The sequence below is a fragment of the Plasmodium coatneyi genome, chromosome 4 (assembly GCF_001680005.1).
Source record: "Plasmodium coatneyi strain Hackeri chromosome 4, complete sequence".
Classification (NCBI taxonomy): Eukaryota; Apicomplexa; class Aconoidasida; order Haemosporida; family Plasmodiidae; genus Plasmodium; species Plasmodium coatneyi.
In genome coordinates, this window is record NC_033559.1 from 1746348 (window position 1) to 1769619 (window position 23272).

The 23272-nt window shown below is 45.1% G+C and overlaps 7 protein-coding genes across 7 annotated transcripts; 4 read left to right on the forward strand and 3 right to left on the reverse strand.

Moving 5' to 3' along the window:
* Positions 1-1282: 1282 nt before the first annotated feature.
* PCOAH_00009650 (Replication factor C) lies at positions 1283-2275 on the forward strand (the record flags this gene model as incomplete). The annotated part of the gene is made up of 1 exon (XM_020057774.1): positions 1283-2275. One exon carries the CDS (start codon positions 1283-1285, stop codon positions 2273-2275), a length of 993 nt encoding a protein of 330 aa, XP_019912999.1.
* A 733-nt stretch (positions 2276-3008) lies between these two features.
* On the forward strand, positions 3009-4523 carry PCOAH_00009660 (Uncharacterized protein; the record flags this gene model as incomplete). Its single annotated transcript, XM_020057775.1, has 4 exons — positions 3009-3871; positions 3998-4062; positions 4202-4267; positions 4384-4523. 4 exons carry the CDS (start codon positions 3009-3011, stop codon positions 4521-4523), a joined length of 1134 nt encoding a protein of 377 aa, XP_019913251.1.
* Positions 4524-5172: 649 nt separating this feature from the next.
* Positions 5173-8184, reverse strand: PCOAH_00009670 (Uncharacterized protein; the record flags this gene model as incomplete). The annotated part of the gene is made up of 1 exon (XM_020057776.1): positions 5173-8184. One exon carries the CDS (start codon positions 8182-8184, stop codon positions 5173-5175), a length of 3012 nt encoding a protein of 1003 aa, XP_019913233.1.
* Positions 8185-10189: 2005 nt separating this feature from the next.
* Positions 10190-11859, reverse strand: PCOAH_00009680 (Uncharacterized protein; the record flags this gene model as incomplete). Its single annotated transcript, XM_020057777.1, has 4 exons — positions 10190-10473; positions 10606-10657; positions 10832-11293; positions 11420-11859. 4 exons carry the CDS (start codon positions 11720-11722, stop codon positions 10190-10192), a joined length of 1101 nt encoding a protein of 366 aa, XP_019913285.1.
* A 590-nt stretch (positions 11860-12449) lies between these two features.
* On the reverse strand, positions 12450-14018 carry PCOAH_00009690 (Uncharacterized protein; the record flags this gene model as incomplete). Its single annotated transcript, XM_020057778.1, has 1 exon — positions 12450-14018. One exon carries the CDS (start codon positions 14016-14018, stop codon positions 12450-12452), a length of 1569 nt encoding a protein of 522 aa, XP_019913265.1.
* A 596-nt stretch (positions 14019-14614) lies between these two features.
* On the forward strand, positions 14615-16068 carry PCOAH_00009700 (Small nuclear ribonucleoprotein Sm D2; the record flags this gene model as incomplete). The annotated part of the gene is made up of 3 exons (XM_020057779.1): positions 14615-15032; positions 15318-15608; positions 15842-16068. 2 exons carry the CDS (start codon positions 15474-15476, stop codon positions 16010-16012), a joined length of 306 nt encoding a protein of 101 aa, XP_019913172.1.
* A 1436-nt stretch (positions 16069-17504) lies between these two features.
* PCOAH_00009710 (Uncharacterized protein) lies at positions 17505-23006 on the forward strand (the record flags this gene model as incomplete). Its single annotated transcript, XM_020057780.1, has 1 exon — positions 17505-23006. The coding sequence occupies one exon, from the start codon at positions 17505-17507 to the stop codon at positions 23004-23006; it is 5502 nt and encodes a 1833-aa protein (XP_019913200.1).
* Positions 23007-23272: the final 266 nt, after the last annotated feature.

Sequence of the window (23272 nt, forward strand, 5' to 3'; positions counted from 1 at the left end):
TTTGCGTACCCCTTAGGCTTGCAGAGAACGGAAAGCACCCATGCTGTGGTCCTTTCTGCACACCGTTTTGGATGCACCTAAATGGTGGGAAGGGAAAAAATAGCTAGCATGAACAGATGTGCCTCCGCCACTTCTGCAAATGCTCGGTTCAAAAGAAAGGTTGACAACGCAGTTGCGCGCGACGTATGTAGATATAAATCGGGAATGGAAAAAAAAAAAAAAAAAAAACATATTTTTAATTTTCACCCAGTGCAGAAGTGGACCCTACGGGGAAATTAGCCCTTTATATACTTCACGCGGTGTGCATCTTCACAAGGGGAATCATTTCGCCCTTTTGGTTGATTAGCGTGGAAGGTGTTTCGTCTTTCCCGCATAGATGTGTATACGTGACAGGACCATAAGTTCCCTTTTCCCCACCCTTTTCTGTACGTCTTTTCGTTTGCTCCCCTTTTGGTAAACGACTCCGTTTGCTAGCCCGTGGTACGCGTCAAATTTGTGCACATTAAAAAAAAAAAAAAAAAAAAAGAGCAGTTTGCATATCGCACCTGTGTGCGCTTGCTTGCCAGTTCACAGAATTTTAAAAGTTCAAAGGTGGGCAAAAGGAAAAAAAAGCGAAAATTAACAGGAGGAGGCATTTTATTCACCGCTGTTCAAAGGAGTATTATTTATGAATCTTCGCCCCTCGAAGCTGACACAAGATCGCACAGGGATAAGCTATTCCAGAAGCGCACGCCGTTTCGAAAAACAGAGGCACAGTCAGTCCATACATACTTTGAGGAAGCATACCTGGAAGAGGATTCCCCCCGTTAAGCAAGAATCAGGTGAGCGCGTGGGGGAGATTCACATGGCAAGGTGCCTACTTGAATGGGCATACGGGTATAAATGTGCACACATTCGCGCACACGTTATGAGACATTCCAAAGGTAGCCACTTGGAACTTATGCGCATCGGTAGAGGGAAAATAAGAAACCACAGTTGTGCTGGTGTAGACCGGTCGAATTGTCCAACAGGGGGACATTAAAATGTTCACCATTACTGGTTATTTCTTAATAAGTGGAGAAGCAAACTGTGTTAGCGACGCAGTAGTTGCAGCTAAATAATAGCTACTTGGCCCCAATGCGCACTATTTTGAAAAATTTACCTGAACAAGAGTGAAGAAAAAAAAAAAAAAAAAAAAAAAAAACACCTTTTGGCTAGCTGCCTCCTTTGTTCGCCAATCTTGCCAAATTTATTTATTTACCTATTTGTTTACTTATTTTTTTGTTTCCCCACGAGCAGCACGATGGACAACCTACCATGGGTGGAGAAATACAGGCCGAAGAAGCTGGACGACATTGTGCATCAGACGAACGCGGTGTCCATGCTGAAGGAGGTGGTGCGGACGAAGAACATGCCGCATTTGATCTTCCACGGGCCCCCAGGCACAGGAAAAACCTCGGCTATCAACGCTTTAGCGCATGAATTATTTGGAAGGGACAACATAAGCGAACGTGTGCTGGAGTTAAACGCGTCAGATGACCGAGGGATAAATGTGGTGAGGGAAAAAATAAAAGCGTACACAAGAATAAGTATAAGTAAAAATAAAATAAACAGCGAGACCAATGAAACCTTGCCACCATGGAAGTTAGTCGTTTTGGATGAAGCAGACATGATGACAGAGGATGCACAATCAGCCTTGAGAAGAATAATAGAAATATATTCCAACGTAACAAGGTTTATATTGATATGTAATTATATTCACAAAATTTCTGACCCGATATATAGTAGGTGTTCCTGCTACAGATTTCAAGGCATTCCAATTGATGTAAAGAAAGAGAAGTTACTTTATATATGTAAAAGTGAAGGGATTAACATTTTAGACGATGCTTTGGATAAAATTATCGAGACAACTCAAGGGGATCTGAGAAGAGCAGTGTCCATTTTGCAACTCTGTTCATGTATTGACCCTATGATAACACTGGAATCTGTGTTGGATGTGTCCGGTTTGCCAGCAGATGATATTATTTCTAAAATTATTGATGCGTGCAAAATGAAGGACTTGAAAAATGTCGAGAAGGCTGTGCAGGACGTCATTGAGGATGGGTACGACGTTGCGTACATTTTTAAATCGCTTAACAATTACTTTGTTATGAATACAGAGTACCAGGATTCTGTGAAGAGCCAAATTCTGTTGGAGCTGTCCAGGAACGATTATCGCCTGCACAGCGGCGCCACGAAGTACATCCAGCTGATGAGCTTCGCTTCGTCTGTGCATTCGCTGTTGAACGCGGCGTAGCGGGGTGGACCGAACGAAGTGAATGTCCCTGTACGTGTAGTCGACCGCAGGAGGAGAGCGTGAGGCGATTCTTGTGCTATCCCCTTTTGGGCGCTCACCATCGGGCTTAATTTCTTCGTTCACTTTGCTGCCTAGTACCTCCTTCATGGCGCTTTTTTTTTTTTTTTTTTTATGTCCAAATTTTTTAATCTCACTCACCTGACCGATGGCCGCTGTCCATTTAACATTCTCCTGTTAGGCTAATTAAAGAGGTTTTTTTTTTTCCCTTTTTTCTCGCAAAAAGGGGGATACTCCCCGGTGCACGTAAACGATATAGCAAACCTGTCTATGTGTGTCTGTTAAGACGAGGTGCGATAAACGTGTAAACTCCGGGGGGATAAACCACATGAATGTATCTTTTTTTTTGGCCCGAAAGGGGGCTGAGGGTGCGAACTACTGGTGGCCATCCGTGTGAACATATGGACAATTTGCATGGCGTAATAATGGGTCAATTCCTGATGAGGTAATTACGCCCATAGGGGGTGGAAAAAAAAGGCAAAAAGGGAGGGCTTAACTGTGCGGTAACTACAGGATAAAGATAACTATGTGGTGTACAGACACTCATCGCTCGACAAGTTTTTTTTTTTTTTTTTTTTTTTTTTTTTTTTACTGATGAGAAAGCTAGTCGGGTTAACTAACAAGTGTGTATTTCGGAAGAGCAAGCCAGCCCACGGGAGCACCGCAAACACTGAAGATGTTGCAAGGTCTTCGTGGGGGACGAAGCTGCCCCCAAGTGAAGGGCACCCACGAGGAAGGGGAGGAACACTACAGGTATGAATCCTTAGCGGAGGGACAAAACGAGGGCGATCAGATGATGGAACGATGCCCTTTGGAAGGTGTTTATGCTGAGTGGTTAAGTGAAGAATTAAGGAGAAGCTACTCTGACGAGATGATGACCCACGAGGGGAACAACTATACGAAGGGGGGTACCTTTGGGGAGAATAACCAAACGACCGTAACGCATTATGCGTGTGAACAGGTGTGGACGAAAAACGAACTAAGGAAGGAACAAACGAAGGTGACCCTCTTCAGCGTGAACAGGTGTTTCAAATTACTTAACGACGGGGTGTTTCTGCTAAAGATGGCCTGTCAATGTCAACTGGGTAGACAGACGGAATGGAAAAATGTACCCCGTGGGACACTTCACACAGTGGCATTTATTTGGCTGCTCTGTTTTCATATCACTTCCCATTGTACTTTTCACCTTCGGAAGTATTTCATTGTAAATGTTATTCCAGAGGAGCATCACGACTTGTTTAGTCTGTTTGGCGTGTTTAAGAAGGTCATATGTTTTCGGGGGGATGAAATGCCCATTTTGTGTTTCTTCAGCAGGATGGAAAAAACCTATATGTTTGTGAATAAATTTTTGGAGGACATTCCTCAGTTTGTTTTGTATCTTATCTGCGTTTGGATGAAGGGGGGAGATGATATATTCGTTTTCCTTTTTTTTCTATTTTACTGGATCCTTTATGTTGTGCTAAGTGTGGTATATCAAGGGCTGCGTTACCCGCTAGTTGGGGCGATGGTGCGTTTGTTTGTTTCGGCATCCCTGGCGGAGTGAGTAAATCCGTGCGGCACTTCACTGTTGCGTTGTGTTATGCATTTTTCCGTTGATTTACGCACCTTTTTTTTTTTCTTTTCTGTACCTACACCAATGGTTCCTCCCTTGTCACCCCCCCGTAGGGACGTCTTCATCGAGTGTGACGCGGCGCCAACGAATAAGTTTTTCTGTCTCTACGTTGGGGCCGGTAGGGCACACACGCAGCGTGATGCACTGCTCTTCCTTCATTTGTCCTGCTTGATTTGTTCCTACGGTGTCCATTGTTCCATTGTTCCATTGTTCCATTGTTCCATTTTTCCATTTTTATATTTACCCCCCTTTTTTAGTTTTTTCTGTGTGGTCGTTTGTCGCCTTGGCAACGGTGCCCCTCGTGGGTGCCCCCTGGACTGCACGTAATGGCAAACCGGAAGGGAATTCCCTCCCATTGTGGAAGAGAAAACTGTGCAAATAACCACGACCGTTACAATGTTCTATGCTTCTCCTCTCCCTTTCACCACCCCCTTCGCAGTTATCTACGTCCAATTCGTGGCATTGTTGCTTGTCTCGATGACCTTCCTTTTGTCCTTCCTGTATTTCCACTTTGGCCCGAAGCAAAGATTTTACCTAAACCCTTACTACTGCCTAGGGGGGGATGTGGAGTGGCAATAACTGAGTGAGAAGTCGACCTATGCGACTTTTCCCCTTTTTTCTTCGTCGGACATTCTAATCCGATAAGGAGGAGGTGCTGCAAAGGTTTCTCTGTTGGGAGATAGTGCCGGGAGAAGCTTAAACTGCGTGTCCCCTCGTGACAGTTGCACTTTTCTTTTCTTCCCTGGATGCGTGTTATCCTTTGTAGGAATGGTCGAATCCCCTACATCAGGGGAGTCACAATTTTTTTTTTTTGAATTTTTTTTTGCGTTTCTTTCAAATGGGTTATATACACACAAAAAAAAAGGGAAAACGTGCGGGCGTCGGGCAATGCATCATGTGAGTGGGGGGAATGGGAACCCACATGAGGACGCATAATCGTAATTGTATATATGCCCATGTGCAGGCATGCACACCGGCATGCGTGCATCTACAACGGATAATAACTGACGGGAAGGCATATTAGGGTGAGACGCTCAGACGGGATAGAACCCCACCCCCCTGACTCCTTTTACCTCCCTACACAAGAAACGACACGATATAGATTCACACATATTCACTGCTCTACGTGGGTGTGAAAGAATTAAAAATAAACAAAAAATTCGGACGGCTGATTTGTGTAGAGGAGTTGCAGTCCCCACGGAGGGTGGTGGTGGTGGTACCTAACTTTTTAATACAAAGAAGGGAAGTCTACATCGTACCTCTTCGTGTTTTCTAAAGTGTTGTTCCCCCTGTCGAATCTCCTTTCGTATAGGGTTATATCCCTGCAGTATTCTAGTTCGTCTATGGCAAGGAGGGGGTCTTTGTACTTTTGCAGGAAAGTGGTACTTGGCATTGGTCCGTTGGTCGGAGTGGTGGTGACGGTGGTGATCGGTGGCCCAATGGATGATCCCATCGTGGTAACCGTCCCCTTTGCCATATCACCCTGCGCATTTTTTTTTTTCTTCCTTTTGGCATTCCTTTTCTTCTTTCCCTTCGGTTCTGCGTTATCGGTCATGTCGTCTAGGTTTGGAGGGGGTCCATTCTTACCTCCCTCATTTGAGCAGGTTACATTGATATGTGTGTCTTTACTGTCATTCGTGGTGGTTTTTGCACCTCCTAATTGGTTATCCCTTCCGGGTCGTGAATCATTGTAGTGGGGTGGCGGTGGGGGAAGTCCCTGTGCCTCATTTGGCACATTTACCTGAACGGGGCATGCGTTTTTTTGTTCTCTCTTGGAATTAGTTTGTTCACCCAGAGCGCCTTCTTCATTTGTGTGTTGTTCTAATTGTTCCTCGGGGGTGACCGCTGATTGATCAGTGCAATAAGATTGCTGGTTCATGGGGTGGGTCTCCCCCTTGGCGTTAAATGGGGGAGCACCTGGTTGTATTCGCCTTCCTTTCGCACTTTCTACATGGTCAGTCGTCTTTTGGTTTATATTTCCCAAGGGGTGCATATCATTGGTGAGGAAATTCAACGGGGGGGTGTTCACCAAGTTGGTGTTCTTCATTGTGCATGCATTTGCACTGGCACTGGAACTGACATTGTCACCCCTGATGTTTTCCTTTTTCTTCCTCCGAGAAGTGGATCCCCCACTGACGACAGTTGCAGAGTTGTGTATGTTTTCCATCCCCCCGTGAAGGAAGTCCATCTGCCTTGGCACCTCAGCAGAGATGACATTGTGATGAATTCCATTTGCCCCTTTCTTCCTCGTGCTATTATTGATCCGTTTATCCATTGGTGGTTTATTTTTTTTGCAAACGTCTTGGTTCATATTCTTACTTAAGGAAGTAAAGTGATTTCCTTTGAACGTTGTCCTGCCTACGTTAGGAAGTTTAATTTGGCTAGCTATTTGGCTAAACGAATCTACGTGTGTGATGTTCGTGAGGCTGTTCTGTTTTGGGTGGTTCATCAGTGCAGTGCCTTGCATGGGGTCACTTGGGGGGATTCCACTCTGCAACCCACAGGCATACAAACCGTTGTTATGCCCATCGTTGTTGTAGGTACCCGTGGTATACACTCCGTCCATATACGTTCCACTGTTGTAACGGCCACTGTTCAGTTCGTATTGGTTCATACCTACTAGATTGTCCTTGCCTACATCACCCTTGGTGCAATTATCTGCCATTTGCGCTTTTCCACGATTGGGGAGGTTACGCCTGCCGGGTAGGAAGTTGATATTCTTATAATGGGGGTAACAGTTCGCGTTCGATTCGGTGGGGAAGGGGAAGGGAGAACCCGTTTTGGAAAAGCTCGACTGGTTCTGCATATCGTACATATAACTTGCGTAAACTGTTTGACTGGTGGGGAAGAAGCTCGGTGGTGGTGGAGGCACATCGTTTGCCGCATTCATCCTGCTTAAGTGCATACCATTATGTGTGTAAAGGTGGCCGTCATGGTTACTAGGGGGGAGGTTACAAAAGTTTGTTCCGTACAGTCCACTCATCGCACAGGAGTAGACATTGCTAATTGCTGTATCGTAAGTGCTGTTCATCATTGCGCCGTAAGGGTTGTTAGCCGGTGCGCCATAGGGACTTCCTACCGGCATGGCGAAATGGCTAGCTGTGTTAGCATCCTGCATACCGTTAGAACAGTCCTTGAACATGCAGTCATCAGGGAGTTTTAAGCTATTTTTCTTTTTATTAAAGTTGGAAAAAATCCTCGCTCGTATTTTTCTATATTCCTTTTCTCTCTGCTCGAGTGTCTTCTGAGATGTGTCTTGGTGCCAATTCTTCCCTCCAGTAGGGGTACTTCCTATGGGATAATTTCCGCCCCCTGTGTATTTCTCATACTTCATTTCGTTCCTCTTAAGGAGGGTTATTTTTTTCTTAGGCCATCCGTCTGGTGGGTTTTTCCTGTTGTGGTTAGCATTGGTTGGTGTGTCCTCGTTGGTTGGCATATCCACGCTTGTTGGGTCCTTTCCCCGTTGTGTATCCCCCCGGAGTGAGTCACTTCCATTGGGGTTATCGTCTTTGGTTGGCGTATTCCGGTTGGACGGATCGTCCACCTCGTGCCAGGAGTCGTACTGGAGGCTACTTTCGCCTTTGGCCTGTTCCTTCATACTTTCATTCGTGGGGGCATTTCTAACCCCATGAGGGGTGTTGCCTTTTTTTTTTTTTTTCTTCCTTTTTTTTTTTTTTTTTTCGTTGGGAAAATTTTGAGAATCGCTTGCTGGGCGTCCCAATTGGGGTTCTTCCTCGTCGGTGACGGGATTGTCATCTTTTTCGACCACGTCATCATTGGTCTTGGTTTCGTTCACCCCCGTTTCGTTGGCCTTGCCTTCATGGGTCACCCTTTCGGCGTACGTTTTGGTGGAGGAGATTGTGGAGGTCATCTTCTCGTTAGGGGGTTGACTCTTCCTTTTCTCACCTGCGTTGGTGGGACTAGTTCCCTTCCCGTGGGTTTCACTGGGTGCTTCTACTACCTTCGGATTGGTGTCAGTTTTAGAGGGGAGTTCTACTACGAATTGATCGTACGTGTTCGTCCCCTCCTCATGGACCATGGTTACGTTACTCCTTTCGTTTGAAAAATTACTCGTGGCAAATGCAAGGGTGCCATTTTTATGTTGCCTAATTGAGTTCCTTTGAGTTGTATCCTCTGGTTGTGTTTCACTCTTCTCATTGATTGCGTCTTTCGAAGAGGGGCAGGACGTATCCATGTGGCTTGTATCGGGTCCCGAGATCTTCCCACTTTGGCTCATCATGCTGTGACTTGGTGTGTGGAATCGCTTTTTCACGTGTGTCTTTGTGTGTATTTATGTGTTGGTGAGGGGTCTATACTGACCAGCAAGCCCGTGGCAGGCACAGGTTCGTTTTGTCCTTTATTCTTAATGCTTTAAAAACAATTTGGGGGGGTCGCAGCGTGGGACGGCGCTGAGCGGGAAGCCTTCAGGGGGATACTCCTGCTGACCACTTTCTGTGGGTTATTTTCAAAATGGTGGTGACTTTTTAAATAAACCCGTGTTGCGTATCTGATTGTCTAATTTCGGCAATCTGTGAGGATCCACTTACTTATTTCTCCCCCGTTTTTACCCTCTTCAAAGTGTGCGTTGGATGGCAACCACAGCGACGTTCATGTTCGTTCGTTTGTCCCTGCTTCGGTGGGTAACTCCCCGGTTGGTGATACGAGCAGGGTTATGAAAGAGGTTGCGTTTTAAATGGATTTTGCTTGGGGTATTCTCAGCTGGCTGGGCGGCAAATGGGAGATCTGCAAAGTGCATCAGGTCGGGCGTGAGCCCTGCACGATTGTGTTGACGTTGACTATACTTTGGAGTTTATTTTTATTTTTCTCTTCTACTTCTTCTGTTCCTTCCTCTAGCAGACGCGACGTTATAGGATTGGTAAAACATTGGACGTGGTCATTTCCCGTCCGAGCGGTATTGTAAAGGTTACGGAGAGCGAACAATATGTCTGGTGTGCGGTTTTTGTAGGTCCCCCGTTTTTTTTTTTTTTTTCCGATCGGTCAGTGGATGTGTAACTGTTCCGTGAGGGGAAGGAGGAAGTGGGGTGTATCTCTATACATATTATTTAAAGTACGCCAGCACGTATGTCCCTCGTCCTGGCCCCTCACTTTACGCTATGAAGGAGGGGAAGAATTAAACCGACGGTGTGCTGATCGGAAGTTTGTTGAGCGGATGAAAATTATTTCACGGCAGTGATGTGCTGGTTATCCAACTACGGCCCAGTGTGTCACTGCAATTTTGGAGCAATCTTGATGGGGGAAAAAACCCGCTCGGGAAGCATTTTCACGATGCCTTACCTCTTCAACACACAAAAATGAACATTAAAAGGGGAAAGAAAAAATGCACAAAAAAAAAAAGATATTTACATAAAAAAAAAAGTGAAATGCTTAAATCGTAGCACTTTACCCAGTTGGAAAAAAAAAAAAAAAAAAAATCCAAAATGAGTTAACAATTGGGAAAGGAGTAGCCATAAAAAGAAGATTAAAAAAGGGAGGCAAAATGGCAAGTGCCCTTCAATCCCAGTAGGGAAAAAAAAAGGCGCACCATCCAAGTAGCACCTGCGTATATAAGCACACCTTTTCTTCTCATCCAGTTGAGTGCGGGTACGCATCCCAAGGCGTATGATATGTTGGCGTACTTTTTTTTTTTTTTTTTTTAACCTTATTCGGAGGGGGAAGAAAAAACCCAAATAATTTGTGAACACTGAAGATGGTCTGCAACCATTACATGCCTCAGTGAAAGCAGAGTTCAGTATTCCCTTCCAAGGGAGAAAAGCAACGATGGACGTAAAGGACGGGACAACCCTATGTATGTCATGGGGGACATAACCAGCGGTCAGAAAGGAGAAACTGCCCCTTTTGCTTCCCCCACCGTATACGTATCATGCGTGACGTGTTTCCCCCTCTGTTCGCGCTCCATCATACACAGTACTACATGTGTGGGTACACATCCGATGGGGAGGTAAAATGAAAGGTGAGAATCTACCGGCCTCAACCTGGGAAATGTCCACACGTTGCGACAAAAAAAAAAAAAAAAAAAAAAAAAAAAAAGACTCCAAAACGTGAGAACATATACACGCATGGGTGCCTTTACACAAATACGTTTAACAGTACTAACAATTTTAACAGTTAAGGAATCTGCTACCCACCAAACGGACGTTACAAACATGACAAAATTGCTGAATAAGTTTGTGCACCTTCCAACGGAGCGCAGGCCGACGGGGCTGTCCCCCTCGTCAATGCAGGCACTACGACAAATGAGAGGTAAAGTGATGCAGTAGGATGGAGCAGGCATTATTTACGTTGAGACTGTCTAAGGTAAATTTTTCATTAGGGTTCAAGTCAGGTATAGGAGCTTCTTCCGTGCGGTGCCCATTTATGTATATACAGATGTCCGATCTTTCCAGTATCTCCTTGCTCAGTCCTTTGGTCTCATTTCCTAGGATTATAAAAATCTTCTCGTTTGGGGTCAGCTTCACGTTTGCTAATTGTTCGAGGCGGTTGTTCGGGATGGTGTCGTTTGGGCGGCAACCTTGCGTGGGGTTAAGGGGGGAGCAGTGTTATTACGCGGTGTGTAGCAATGTGTATTGTGAAACAACCAAATGAATGTGAGCGAAACTCCGGGGGGAAGGCCCCTCCAGGAACAATCCGTATGCAATCTTACAGGTGGAAAGTATTTTAAATCCGCAGCTTTTTAAGTCGTCCATAAAGGTGAGCTGAAGGGGGGAATAATATTAAGTGATGAGTTAAATAGTACCGTCTTTTCCCCCTGGGTAAGTCTACCCTTCTGTGGGAGTCTCTTCCCAGGGGATGCATGTATTATTGGATTCCCCCTCTACACGGGAAAGGCGCAACAACGTGTAAGTTGTCCTTCGATGGGCCATTCGAACCATGTTATTCACGTGAAAGAAGTCCAAAAACTCAGAGGCGCCAACACTGGAATGGAGCACAGGAGTGTCAATCTTCATTCCGTGTAGCCTTTCTTCCAATTTTTTTTTTTTTTTTTTTTTTTTCTTTAAAAATATGGAGTCCCCCCCGAAGAAGAAAATGGATCTGCAGATATTCCCGATATTCATATTATCGTACACATCGTGGAGGCAGATGTAAATGTTTGTCTGCTTCTGCTTCTGCTTCTCCTTATGTGGGTAGTCTTTGAGGAATTGTTTGGCCTTTTTCATGGTACGGTAGGTGGTTTGCATGATGATATCGTTGTGTGGGAAGCCGCCCACCAGGTCGTCCATCTTCCTCTTGCTAGTTGTCTTTATTGGGATGTTCCGTTTTTTTAGCGTGTCGAATATGTACTGGTACGCCTCCTTGCGCGTTTTTTTGTTCAGCCGGATTTTCTCGTTCACCTGCGGGGTAAAGTGGTGGAGTGGAGTATTCAGCATGACGTGCGCAGACATGGGTGAGGACCTCAGACGGGGCAGCTTCTCTACCGCTGCGTCTTATACAGGCTTATGTAGCAGATGCTGCCCTACCAGGACGCTATGAATGGTCCGCTCATTCTTCACCAGGACGGACGACACTGAATTTACCCCGTACACATAATCTATGTCATTCTCTGCCTGAGCATCCAAGAATTTATTTCTTTTTATATTTACTGATGGGGTGTCTGATTTGTCGTTACGGTGAGGGGAGGAGAGCGAGTAGATCGTCTTGGGCCGCCCATTGACACGGCGTGGTTGAAAGTTAGGTTGATATTCTGGGAGGACGCCAAATGGGGTAACTTCTACGCAACTCAGGAAGAGAAGCATCACGCAGCGGGCGTGCTTTGTCCGCATGGCCACATTGCTAAAGGTGCGATGCGAAAGTGGAGCTCACTTGTTATGTTGTGCGGGGCGGCAGTTCGCCATTTCTACATTTGCACATCTACAAGTTGATTTATTCTTTTCTCACTCTTCTTCTTCTTCACGTGGGTGAGCAATGAACAGGAGGAGAGTGAGCCAAGCGGGGAGTTAACTCCGACGGGGATACGCCACTTGGCGAGAAAAAAAAAAAAAAAAAAAAACTCATACGGGTATACCTACGTATGTGCTTATGTATGCACTTATGCATTTATCTACATATGGCCTAGCCGTTGCAGTGCTATCAGCGCGCCGCTCCAGGTTGGCAACATCTCGGCCAACCTGTCGTGTTGTTGGTGAAATTGATTGATCTTCATTTTTTTAACAAAAAAGTTGTGGGTGACACAAAAATGAAGAAAAAAAAAAAAAAGGGGGGGAACGTTAAAAAGGATTTTTTTCCCCCTTTTCAAACTCTAAATGGGGTTAATAAAAGAAGAAAAAGAAGATGATAAAGAAGGATAACACTGGCACAAATTGCAAATGGCGCATTTAGGCAATTCTTATGCATAGTTTACTGGGGAAAAATCATTTAGTGTGTTAATGCCCCTCTACACACAGGGAGGCTCCGTAGCATGTGAGCGGTACGAATGGGAACTGGGCTATGTGTCCCGACGAGCAGGTTCCACGTGAGGCACAGTGGCATTCGGCTGGACTGCAGGCCCCTTCACCGCCGAACCTTCTTAAACTTGCCCCTGCGTAAGAGGTCCTGATTTTCCTTCATCTCAGTATCGGCCAGGCGCAGCGCCTCGACCGTTTGCTCGTGATAGAGGAGCACGTCGTTTTCATCGAGCTCATTAAATTTGTCAATTTTCTTATTGAGCATTTTTTCAATGGCGAGGAAATTTTCCACATCGTATTGAGTCACGAAGGTGATGGATTTCCCTGTGCGTCCCGCTCGAGCAGTTCTTCCTACCCTGTGGATGTACTCCTTACATGAACAGAGGTCAAAGTTTATTACAATTTTTATATCCTTTAAGTCCAGTCCTCTAGCCCCTACTTGCGTAGAAATTAAGATGTTATAACGGTTGCTTTTGAAAGAATTCAAACTGCTGAGTCTCTGGTTTTGTGTTAACTTCCCATGCAGACATATCGACTTTAGTCCTAAATTTCTGCAGAAGAAATTTAACTTCTGAGCTGTCGCACAGGTGTTTGCAAAGATGATAATGCACCTGGAGGAGAAGTGGAAGCATAGGCTACAGAGGTAGGTGTATTTGTACTTAAGCGGAATGAATATATAATTTTCGATGAGGGTACTGGCGGTGCTATACTTATTGGACACCTCAACTTTGATTGGGTTTTTTAATGACGCCTTCTTCAATTTGGCTACACTCTTCGTCATTGTGGCAGAGAATAAAAAGGTGATTCTTTTCTCTGGAAGGATTAGTAAGAGCTTATTGATAGATGCTTCAAAATCGAGGGATAATAATTTATCCGCTTCGTCAAACACAAGGTACTTTAAATTTTTTAAATTAAAACCTTTGGTGTTGTTTAGATGGTCTAGAATTCTCCCTGGGGTACTTACAATAATGTTTGGTCTTTTGGCCAGATTTAAAGACTGAGTGACTATATCGACACCTCCAAATATGGTGCATATGTTAACAAGTAGGTTTGATCCCAGGGCTTGAAAGTGCTGTGCTATTTGTATACAGAGTTCCCTGGTGGGGGAGATAACCAAAGCGAAGAAGCTTTGCCTCTTCTCTCGGAGCTCCTGCAGGATGGGTATTATGAAGCAAGCCGTTTTTCCGCTGCCCGTTTCGCTGAGTCCGATAATGTCTCTCTTCTGGAAAGCGCAGGGCAGCATCTTGCGCTGGATGGCGGTCGGCTTCTTCCAGCCCAGCTCCTCTATACTCTGCAGGATTTCTTCGCAGATGTTCAGATCGCGGAAGGTAGTTCGTTCGTCCAGGCCGTTAGCGTCATCCACATCGTCTGCTTCGTTTGCATGGTCTGTTTCGTCCGCGTCGTCCACATCGTCTGCTTCGTCGCTTTGGTCGGGTTCTTCGTTCAGTGCTTCCTCCTGCGGTTCGTCCTCCCCGCTCGTCCCATCGCGTGCCCTCTTCTTCCCCCGCGCTTCCTTCCTTTTCACCTTCACCTTGGTCTTCTCCTTCACGCGGTGCTCATATTCGTTATGCATCTTCTGTATGGTCTCCTCCTCAAACATTTTGTAATTTTTGTTTAGCTTCTTGTCGAAGTTATCGAGCACGTCGCTCGTGCTGCAGCTTTTGTGAAGCTTCATTTCTTTTTAATTAAATTTGCGAGGGGCGCACAACATACATGGTATAAGTGAGGGCGTTCGTTTGTCCATAAACCTTTGGAATATATATATTTTTTTTTTTATAAGGCAGATCAGCTGGGCGTTCAGCTTGGGAGAAAGCTACGTAGAGTTAGGGTCACCTCTTTTTGTAGACTACAGGAAGGAAAGATGTAGTAGAAGGGACGAAGAGTTGTACAATTATACGTTGGGACATGCCGAAAAAATGTCAAAGGAACGATAGGATAACATTGCTGTATTTTTCTATCATTAATGCTACTGGGTACATTAACCCTTATATGCAAACATGTGAGAAGTTTCCCGTGGAAACAAATGCAAGGTGATCTTCAAATGGGATGAGCCGATGATGGAATAGTAAACGGGAATAAAGGAAAAAAAAAAATTGGAAAAGCAATTCGCCATATTCGAGCCTTGACGCGTTGTAAACACTACTGTATTGAATGTCGCATTTTTTGCGGTGGGTAAACTTGTTGCGTTGCGGTGTCAAGCAGGGAAAAAAATATGCGACCTGCGGGATGCGCGGCTCCGACAAAGTATTGACATTTCATCAGGCAGGGCAAGCCGAGAATACCATCGAAAAGGGAACAAAAAAACATAAATAAATAAAGTGCCCTTATTTTGTTTTAATTTATCCTTCATCTTTACATTTCCTTTCCCCCCCCTGTGTTTATCCCTTTTTTCTTTATGTAAATTTTTTCCCCCTTGGCCATAATACTGCGTAGCAGCACAGGGAGAAAAAAAAAAAAAAAGATTCACACGCAAAACTCATTTAGAAATAGAACAACGAGGAGGAGACCACCTTTGAGGCGATTTTAGCAGAAGAAACGGTTTTACAGAAAATGAAGAGAAGGTAACGGCCAAGTTCGCTTCAACATCGAGAGACGTGTACCTATATGCCCGTCGAAAATAATGCCGACTGAAAGTTGAAACACCGTACCCGGAACGAACCTGTACGTAAAGATAATTATCCCCTTTTTGGTAAGGCAAACTGAGAGAACGGCGAAGAAGATAAACAGCCCTTCACGTGCTCTGATTTTTTGCGTTGAGAATGTTCTCCGCTTCCCTTATCGCGCGAACGAATGTGTGGTTGTAAAGGTGGAGGGAAGTCGAGCAGCTTAATTGGCTGCGTCTGGAGTGGAATACATTTAAGCGCTTTTTGGAAGAGATCAACACGCCCTCATGTTCATCGACAAATGAGCGAAGGTTTGTTAATGTGAAAAATTGGTGAATATATATATTTTTTTTCGCTGTCCCCTTTTGCAGATTGTCCAAACGGACGTATGCCCAGTGTACACAAAAAAAAGGAAAGAACCTTCTCGCATGCCCGAGTGAACAGGCACACTGATAGATTTTCTCCATCATTTGGGAAGAGTTAAACTGTCGAGAGGCGCTTCTCGTCGAAGCTTTTTTTACTGAAAAATGAAGACCGAAACGACGGTGGAGGAAAACAGGGACAATCCCGAGGATGGTCCTTTGGGACTCCTGTCCGAGTGCGTCAAGGACAACGCACAAGTTTTAATTAACTGCCGCAATAATAGGAAACTTCTGGCGCGGGTAAGGAAAGGAGAACTCGAAGGAAATGCGTCTTCACCTGAGCACTCCTTTCGCCCATTTTTTGTGTGCAAATAATGAAGTTTACCCAATTCGCCTGACCTGTTCATAGGATTTGGTCGATTTATTGACCCACCAGCGGAGCACACATTTGAGTGTACCCCCATACGTATGAGCAAAGCACCTTTGATTCATTCATCTGCATTAACACCATTTTACGATTTCGCTTCCTTCAGGTTAAAGCTTTTGATAGACACTGTAATTTGTTGCTGACCGAGGTTCGAGAAATTTGGGTGGAGGTGGTGAAGGACAAAAAGAAGAAAAAAAAAATTAACAAGGACAGATACATCAGCATACTCTTTTTAAGGGGAGACTCCGTTATTTTAATTTTGAGAAATCCAAAGTGAAGCTTATGAAGGAAGAGCAAGTTAGCAACTGTGAGGTGACGCAAAGGTGGACGAGCCAAAAAAAAAAAAAAAAAAACAGCCAAAATGAATTTTTTTTTTATCCAATTTGGCTGTTTTTTTTTTTTTTTTTTTTTTTTTTGCTCCTATGCAACTGTGAAACCCCTGTTCTGTACACCCCCACCTTTGAATTAAAAAAAAAAAAAGTTTTCCTTTTTTTTTTTGCTTAAACTGGGAATCCAATGAATTGGTTTTTATGTGTACATGTGTTACGTTATAGTTAAGTGCGCAAATGTTGCATAGGAAGGTATGCTACACAGTTGTATACGATTTTACGTGCCGCACGTTCCTTGTTTAGCCTTCTTCATTTGGTTCCGTTGTGCTTCCTTTTGTGTGACTTTCCTTTTTTTCTGGTGAATACAGCAGCTTGGAGGAGGATCTTCTCCCTTTCATTTTTGCGCATTTCACGTGTGTGCCCTTGTATGCGCTGATTTATTTTTATGCCAATCCCCCCTTGGCAACATTCTACATTTTGCGATTCCTGGGACACGCGCCTTATGGTCGGTTTTAATTCTGCACATGTAGGCATATAGTAGGATGTGCATATGGTCTATGCTTATGCGTACCTTCCTACATGTATACTCTTTTAACTTGCGCGAACACACCCCTTTAATGGAAAAAAGTGTAGCCACCCGAACTATGTGTGCGGTATCCCCTTTTATCAATTTTTAAGATAACAGTTTCAAGGAAGAGGAAAAAAAAAAATGGAACAGTTCTATTGCCAATTTTGCAATTTTTTTTCTTCCTGTTCGTACCCACGAAAGGAATTAGGAGCGTGAAGGAGAGGCTTGACTGGCCATGCCAGTAAAAGGGTGTACCCTAATTTGAAGTATAACGTAGCAGAGATAAGATCACGCGTTATCTACATTTATTCTTTTTGTTCCTGCACGCGAAATAGGCGCATTTAAGCATACATTCAGCATCCCGAGTGATGTCAGAGCCTTTTTTTTTTTTTTTTTCGTCACGTGCTACGGCCTAGGTCGAATGATCTACTGAGTGAGTAACTCCCGCGTGTGTACGAGAATTGCGAATCGAAGCGAACGGGAGAGACGTGTAGAGGTGCCTGTGAATTATCTCTCCATGTAATCATTCGAGGAAGGTTCATTGTGGGACAGCCATTGTGTAGCAGCCCCTCAGAGCAATTACTGGCTCTCATCCAGCGAACGAGACGGGAACACATGGCTGGGCGAAGGACCACACCTTTCTGAAAGATGAGATAGCACATAATTGTTTTCCTTCTCCAGGAAGCACTTCTCATTCAGTGGCTAAAATACACGAAGCGGCAGCAGAGACTGAGGAGAAGGTGGGGTAGTAAAAAACTTAGCATAGCAGGTTTTAGGGAGTTCAAGATAGTACATCGAGGGAGAAAAACCCATTTGGGTGGAGGAGTCACAAGGAGCACATAGTTACATGGGTGTGTAAAAATCCCGCCTAAATGGGTAACTCCAATAGGAGGGAAACGAATAAGAAGGAAGATGAAGAGGAGGATGATTTAGGGAAGGTGTGTGAGGAGGAGCCAGGGGGCGAGGGTAGAAAAAGCGACCCGAAAGGTCGTAGCGGGACAGTCGAAGTGAAGGGTAGAGGACTCCTGGATGAGAGTCTAGTCAACCTCTTCTTCTATGAGAACTACTTCAAGAATTTCTTCAACTTGCAAGAGATTAGCAAGTTCGGTTTTACGGCGAATAGCACCAAGGGAGTATGTGATGTGGAGGACAAACAGGGCACAAGTGAAGAAACTGCAAAAATTAGGAACAACAAAAAGATCGAAGAAATTACCCTCCACAATAATAGGTACATTGTAAGTTTTCTTGACGATACGATAAGGTCTAAAATTGAGATAGCCAACTTTATTTCTTTTTATTTTTTTTTTCAAAGTGTGAGGAACAAGGGGGTGACCGACTCGGTAGGGAGGAAGGACCTGTCAGATATTAACTACATATATAAGAAGGCTAGGAAGTCCAAGAGGTATATTGCGTCCGACGAGGTGAAGACTTGCATGAGGAATTATTTGTACCACATTGATAAGAGGAAGTTCCCCATTTGTAGGAGGCCCTTTGGGGGTGACAGATCAGGTGGAAAGGATGCACTTACGGATGTGAGAGGAGGAGTAGCCGTAGATGAGGAGGTAAGATGCACAAGTGATCTGGGGGAGGCGGACACCTTGGAGGATATTGAGCCGCAGAGATGTGCGAAGGGACTCCAGAGTGAAGTGAAAAAAGGGCGAAGTGGCAAAGCGAAAGTGGAAGGATGCCCTAGCAAATGGAAAAAGAACCTATCCCACAGGGTGAAGATAGATGAAGACAAAGTTACACTTCGGCGGAAGAGCACCTTGGGTAGAAAGTACGAAGAGTCCTTTTCCTTGTGCAGTTCGGGCAGAAATTATCGTCATGCACGGAGGAAGGTGAGGAAGGATAGGGAGGAACATGAGGAGGAAGCCGAAGATGAATCACACCTGCGTGGGCATGTCGACTCGGCACAGTTAAGTGAAGACAGACAAATGTTTGGGAAGGGTTTCCATTCTCCCCTGAAGAGCGAAATGGAGGAGAAAAAAAGCGACCATTCTTCCTACGCAGTGTATTTAAAAAAGACCCTTTCGAAGGTATTCAATAGGTATGAAATAAATAGGTACGGATTGGTAAGGAAGAAGAAAAAGAAGGGCAGCATGTTGTTAGGCCATCTGCTTAAGGAGCAAATGAACATGGGTATTTCTTTCTCCCCAGCGGGTTTGTTAATACCATACCACCTAGGGGTGAGCAGTTTGTTAATAGAAAAAAACATACTTAATATGCATACCAGTATAGCGGGTTCCTCAGCAGGTAGCATCTGTGCCTGTTGTTTGGGTATCGGCCTGAGTGTAGACAAATGCTTTTTTTTAATTGAAAATATTATAAGTAATGTTTACAAAAATGGGTGTTACCAGAAGCTGCAAAATGTCTTAGACGTGGAGCTGAACAAGTACCTTTACGAAGGGAGTTATAACTTTTTAAACAAACGAAATGGAAGCATCTTTGTAGGCATCACGCAGATACTTCCCTACTATAAGAGATTGAATATAACAAGGTTTTATGACGACAGTGATCTGATCAACGCATTGATCGCCTCGTGTAACATTCCTATGTACTTGTCAAATAATATTTTTGTAAACTTTAGAAATAAAAAGTGCATTGATGGGTTGTTCAGCACGAAGAAGAAGGATTTTGGATGCCCCAACACGAAGACCGATCGGATGGTGAAGGTGTCCCCCTTTGATTCGGACTATGTGGGCATTGAAAATAAGAATAATAGTGTTATCAGCCCCCACATGGTTAAGTATAGACATTTGATTTTTCTCTTCCTCTGTGTGAAGAATTTATTTCACCGCGTGGTGGACAACGTGTGGGTGGAGAAGGACTACGCGTTTCTCGTTCGGCGGTTGAAGCGGATCATGGATTTGAGGATCTTCTCCTGGGGGGAGTTTCTGCGCGATTACTTTTGCGTCCCGGGGGGGGGAGAGACAGATATAGGCGATCCAGGTGGTCCCTCCGAATTGTTGCACCGCCTGGAGGTGAAGCTGAACCGATTCCGCTGCACATGTGGGAATGTCTCCTCGAGGGAGCTCTTCCTGAGGGTGAACCGGGAGGCCGTCACCCAATTCGATCGGCACAATTGCAAGTATGTTAATTTTTACAATTTCTCCGTGACGCTAATAAATGTGATGAGCGCGTACTTTGAGGAGAACTTCTGCCTCAGCAGGGGGTTGAGGGAGGTAGTGCTGGAGTGGTTGAGGCAAGATGGGCAGGCCACGTTAGGGGGAGACACAGTAGGAGAGGAAAAAGAACAGATAAACGGGGAGATAAACGAAGAGGACGCTCAAGTGGAAAAAATTTTCATCCTCCTGGAAGAAGAACAATTGCTCAGAATGGAGGAGTACATACGATTTCACCCCAAACTGGAGAGTGAAGTCATTTTGTTTTTTTTTAAAGAGCATTTCGCCAACGATAGCATCACACGGTTGGGAAGGAGCTTCTTAAAGAAGAGCATCCACCATATGGTCGATGCATTGAAGGATATTTGTTTTGTTGATTGTGTGGAGAGGTACGTGAGAAGGTTAGTTTGTTTGAATTGGCGTGATGGGGGTTTGGTTTTGTCTGGCTCGAAGGGGGAGCCCCTCCGAGGGGACTTGCAACCGCGCGTGAGAGTGATAACCCATTATTTGAAGCACAGCCAGATTTATAGAAACTTCATTTACATACTTAACGAAATAAAAGCGGCGAACGGAAGAGTCGTTAAGGTTAGTGAGCATAACTACTACAGCTTCATGTGTCTGAATGGGGAAGACATAAACGATTCTTACCTCTTTTTGTACCTCTACTTGTATGCCAATTTATGCCACCGGGAGTTGTTCGCCCGGGCGGGGGGGACAGGCGGCTATCATAACTGCGTCTGTGGGGCAGCTACCTCCAAACCGCGAGGAAGAACGCCCCCCCTCAATAAAGGGAACAATTGTGGTGAAGCAGCTCCGTCGGGTTACACACCCGGAGGAGAGGGCAAGTTGGAAGAACAAATGATGCAGAAGAGAGACTCGGTGACCAATTCAAGGCAGGAACCGCGAAAAGTCAGCTTAACGAAAAGATTCTCGGAGTTGTGGGCGGTCAGGAAGCGGAATGGAGGAGAAGGGATACCTGAGGAGGAGAAGGAGAAGCATAAGGTGAAGCACTCTGATAAGATTTGTCATGAGAATCATGTTAACTTGTTTATGAGAAAAGAGGACGAAATGGTAGTTGGTAATAGTGACACGCTCTATGTCAGAGGGAGTCACAGCGAAACAGGGAACAAATTGGGGGACCAGAAAGTGGGTGAGAGTGCAGAAGGTGAGATGTGTCAAGTATACCAGATGGGCGACTCTCAGGGTGGACAACATACAGGCGATGTGAGTAAAAACAAAGTGAAGTGTTACTCGTTTTTTAACAAGGTGGAGAGTGAGAAACTGTCGTCTATGGATGCAGAACCCCCACTGAACGGTGGCGATAAATGCCAATTTGCGAGAGGCCATCCTGAAGTGCTCGACAATTTGCTCCTTTTTAACCACAACTGTGGAGTCCTTAACAAGTTGGACGAGTTTGTGAAGACGAACTGGAGTAAAATATCTGCCATGAATGAGCAGAGGAAAAGTGAGATCTGCTCACACCTGCATGAAATTGATCAGCTTTACAGGGATATGCTCTTTTTGCAGAGGTTTGTGTTCTCTATTAATTTTTCCGAGCAGACCAAGTATAAGTTTTTGAGGAAGGGGAGGAACAGCTCCATGGAGGAAACTAAATGGGGAAGCCCCACAAAGGAAGAGTTAACAGGGGAAATAACACCAACCAAAGAGCAAGTGAGGATCCCAGATGGGCATAGAGCAGAAAGGGATGGACAGGAAAGAACGCTCTGCACGAGCATTGAAGAAATGTTCGTTTATGGCTCGATGGGGAGGCAAGTTTCCAGTGTTGGGAAGGTTGCTACACAGAGGATTGATAACAAAGTGCTGGAGGGCATATCAAAGGTGCCTCCAAAAAGTGAAGAAGTCTGGACCAGGAGAAGAAGGAGATCTGATATCCGTCCGGAGAGACGCTCTACTAAGCAAATGCGAACAGAAGTTTCGATGCATGATGATTCTCCGGATAATTTTGTTGACGATATAGAGACGAATGTAGACAAAAAATTATACGACAATGATAGAACCTACTTCGTTAAGAATGTGTTCTCCATGAGGAAGTTACTAAAGATGGCATTCGAAGGAGCGGACGATAAAGTGATTAGGAAGATTTACGACATGGGGCGTAGTGACACCTACCTGTGGTTGTACATCGAGTACTTGAATGTGTGCATTTTTTGCTTTAGGAAGGTGTACCTTTTATATGTGAAGTTGGTTTCTGTGTTCGCGTCGCTGCTTGGGATTACCAGTTTGAGCAAGCGCAGGAGGAGGAAACATGACGTGGCTGCTATGCTCAGCTCGGTGGAGAAATTTGTCCTTTACGTGAACGGAAGACCGTTTAACATGTTCGAGCTGTGCAGTTTTGTTTACATATGTTTCGGTGGCGGGGAAGCATCGGATAGAGTAGCAGAGGAGGGTTCCTCGCAGATGAATTTGGTAGGAGCAGTGGCAGATGTGTTGGAGGAGCTTGCGCGCGACGATATTCGAAGGAGGAGGTCCTCCCTTTGCGCTGTTCACAAGGAGAGGGGGGAAGAGGGGACGGATGAACGCCCAAACGAGGATAACGCTTCGGATGCATCATTAGCTAAATCTGGGAGGAAGCGCATCCCTGGAGGGACCCCCCCACATCCCCATTTGAAGGATGTCCAAGCGGCGGATGCAAAGGTATGCAGTGGCCATCACTTGTCTCGGAAGGGAAAACGGGGCAGTGGTCGCCTCAAAAAAAAGGGAAAAGAAAATCAGAATGTCAGAATCCCCAGCGGACAGGAGAAGGAGAATCTACCCCACCAGAGTAGCAACACTCGAAAGGTAATCAGGGGCTTCGGCCCAAGTAGGGTCTCCAGAACGAAGCAAATGAAAGATACGCAAATATGTCTAAAGGAAAGGAAACCAAGAAGTATTAGTCTGCCGGTAGATCTTCACAAAACCGTTTTGAAGATGCACCATTTGAGGGGGAAAATAAAGTTAAATAAAAACATCATTGAAGGGATTAATAGGGAGATACTGACTGGCACTCCATATGAGCACATTTACACGCACTCGAATTTTTGGATATACTCCTCGTCCGATGAGAGTGATGGGAAAAATCTTTGCGACAGCGGGTTCTACCAGAACAGCGCAGATGTGGCGGGTTCGTGGTTCGATTCCGTGTATGACGACCTGTTGGATGAAGCGGATGGCTTCTCCAAGATTTCCAGTTTTTTCAGGACCTTCAGGAACATGGACGGAAATTTGGGCCTCTCTGGCTACTTCGGCTTATGAGCGATTGCAAGCGGTTGTAACGGGGCCTTTGTAAGTGGTCGTGTGCGTCCCGGCTGATCTAGGCAGTGCTGGGCCATTTGGGGTGGCCGCGGAGATGCCTATATTGGAGCGTGAACGGATGGTGGCTGGTGCACCTGCGCACGTACAATGGGTCGCTCGTGTGTGGCACGTTGTCATATCTCCCCAGAGATGGAAATATCCCGGCGTTGTGCTTTTCCTTTGAGTTCTGCCCCATGCAAATTCCCCTTAACACGTTCCTTCGATGT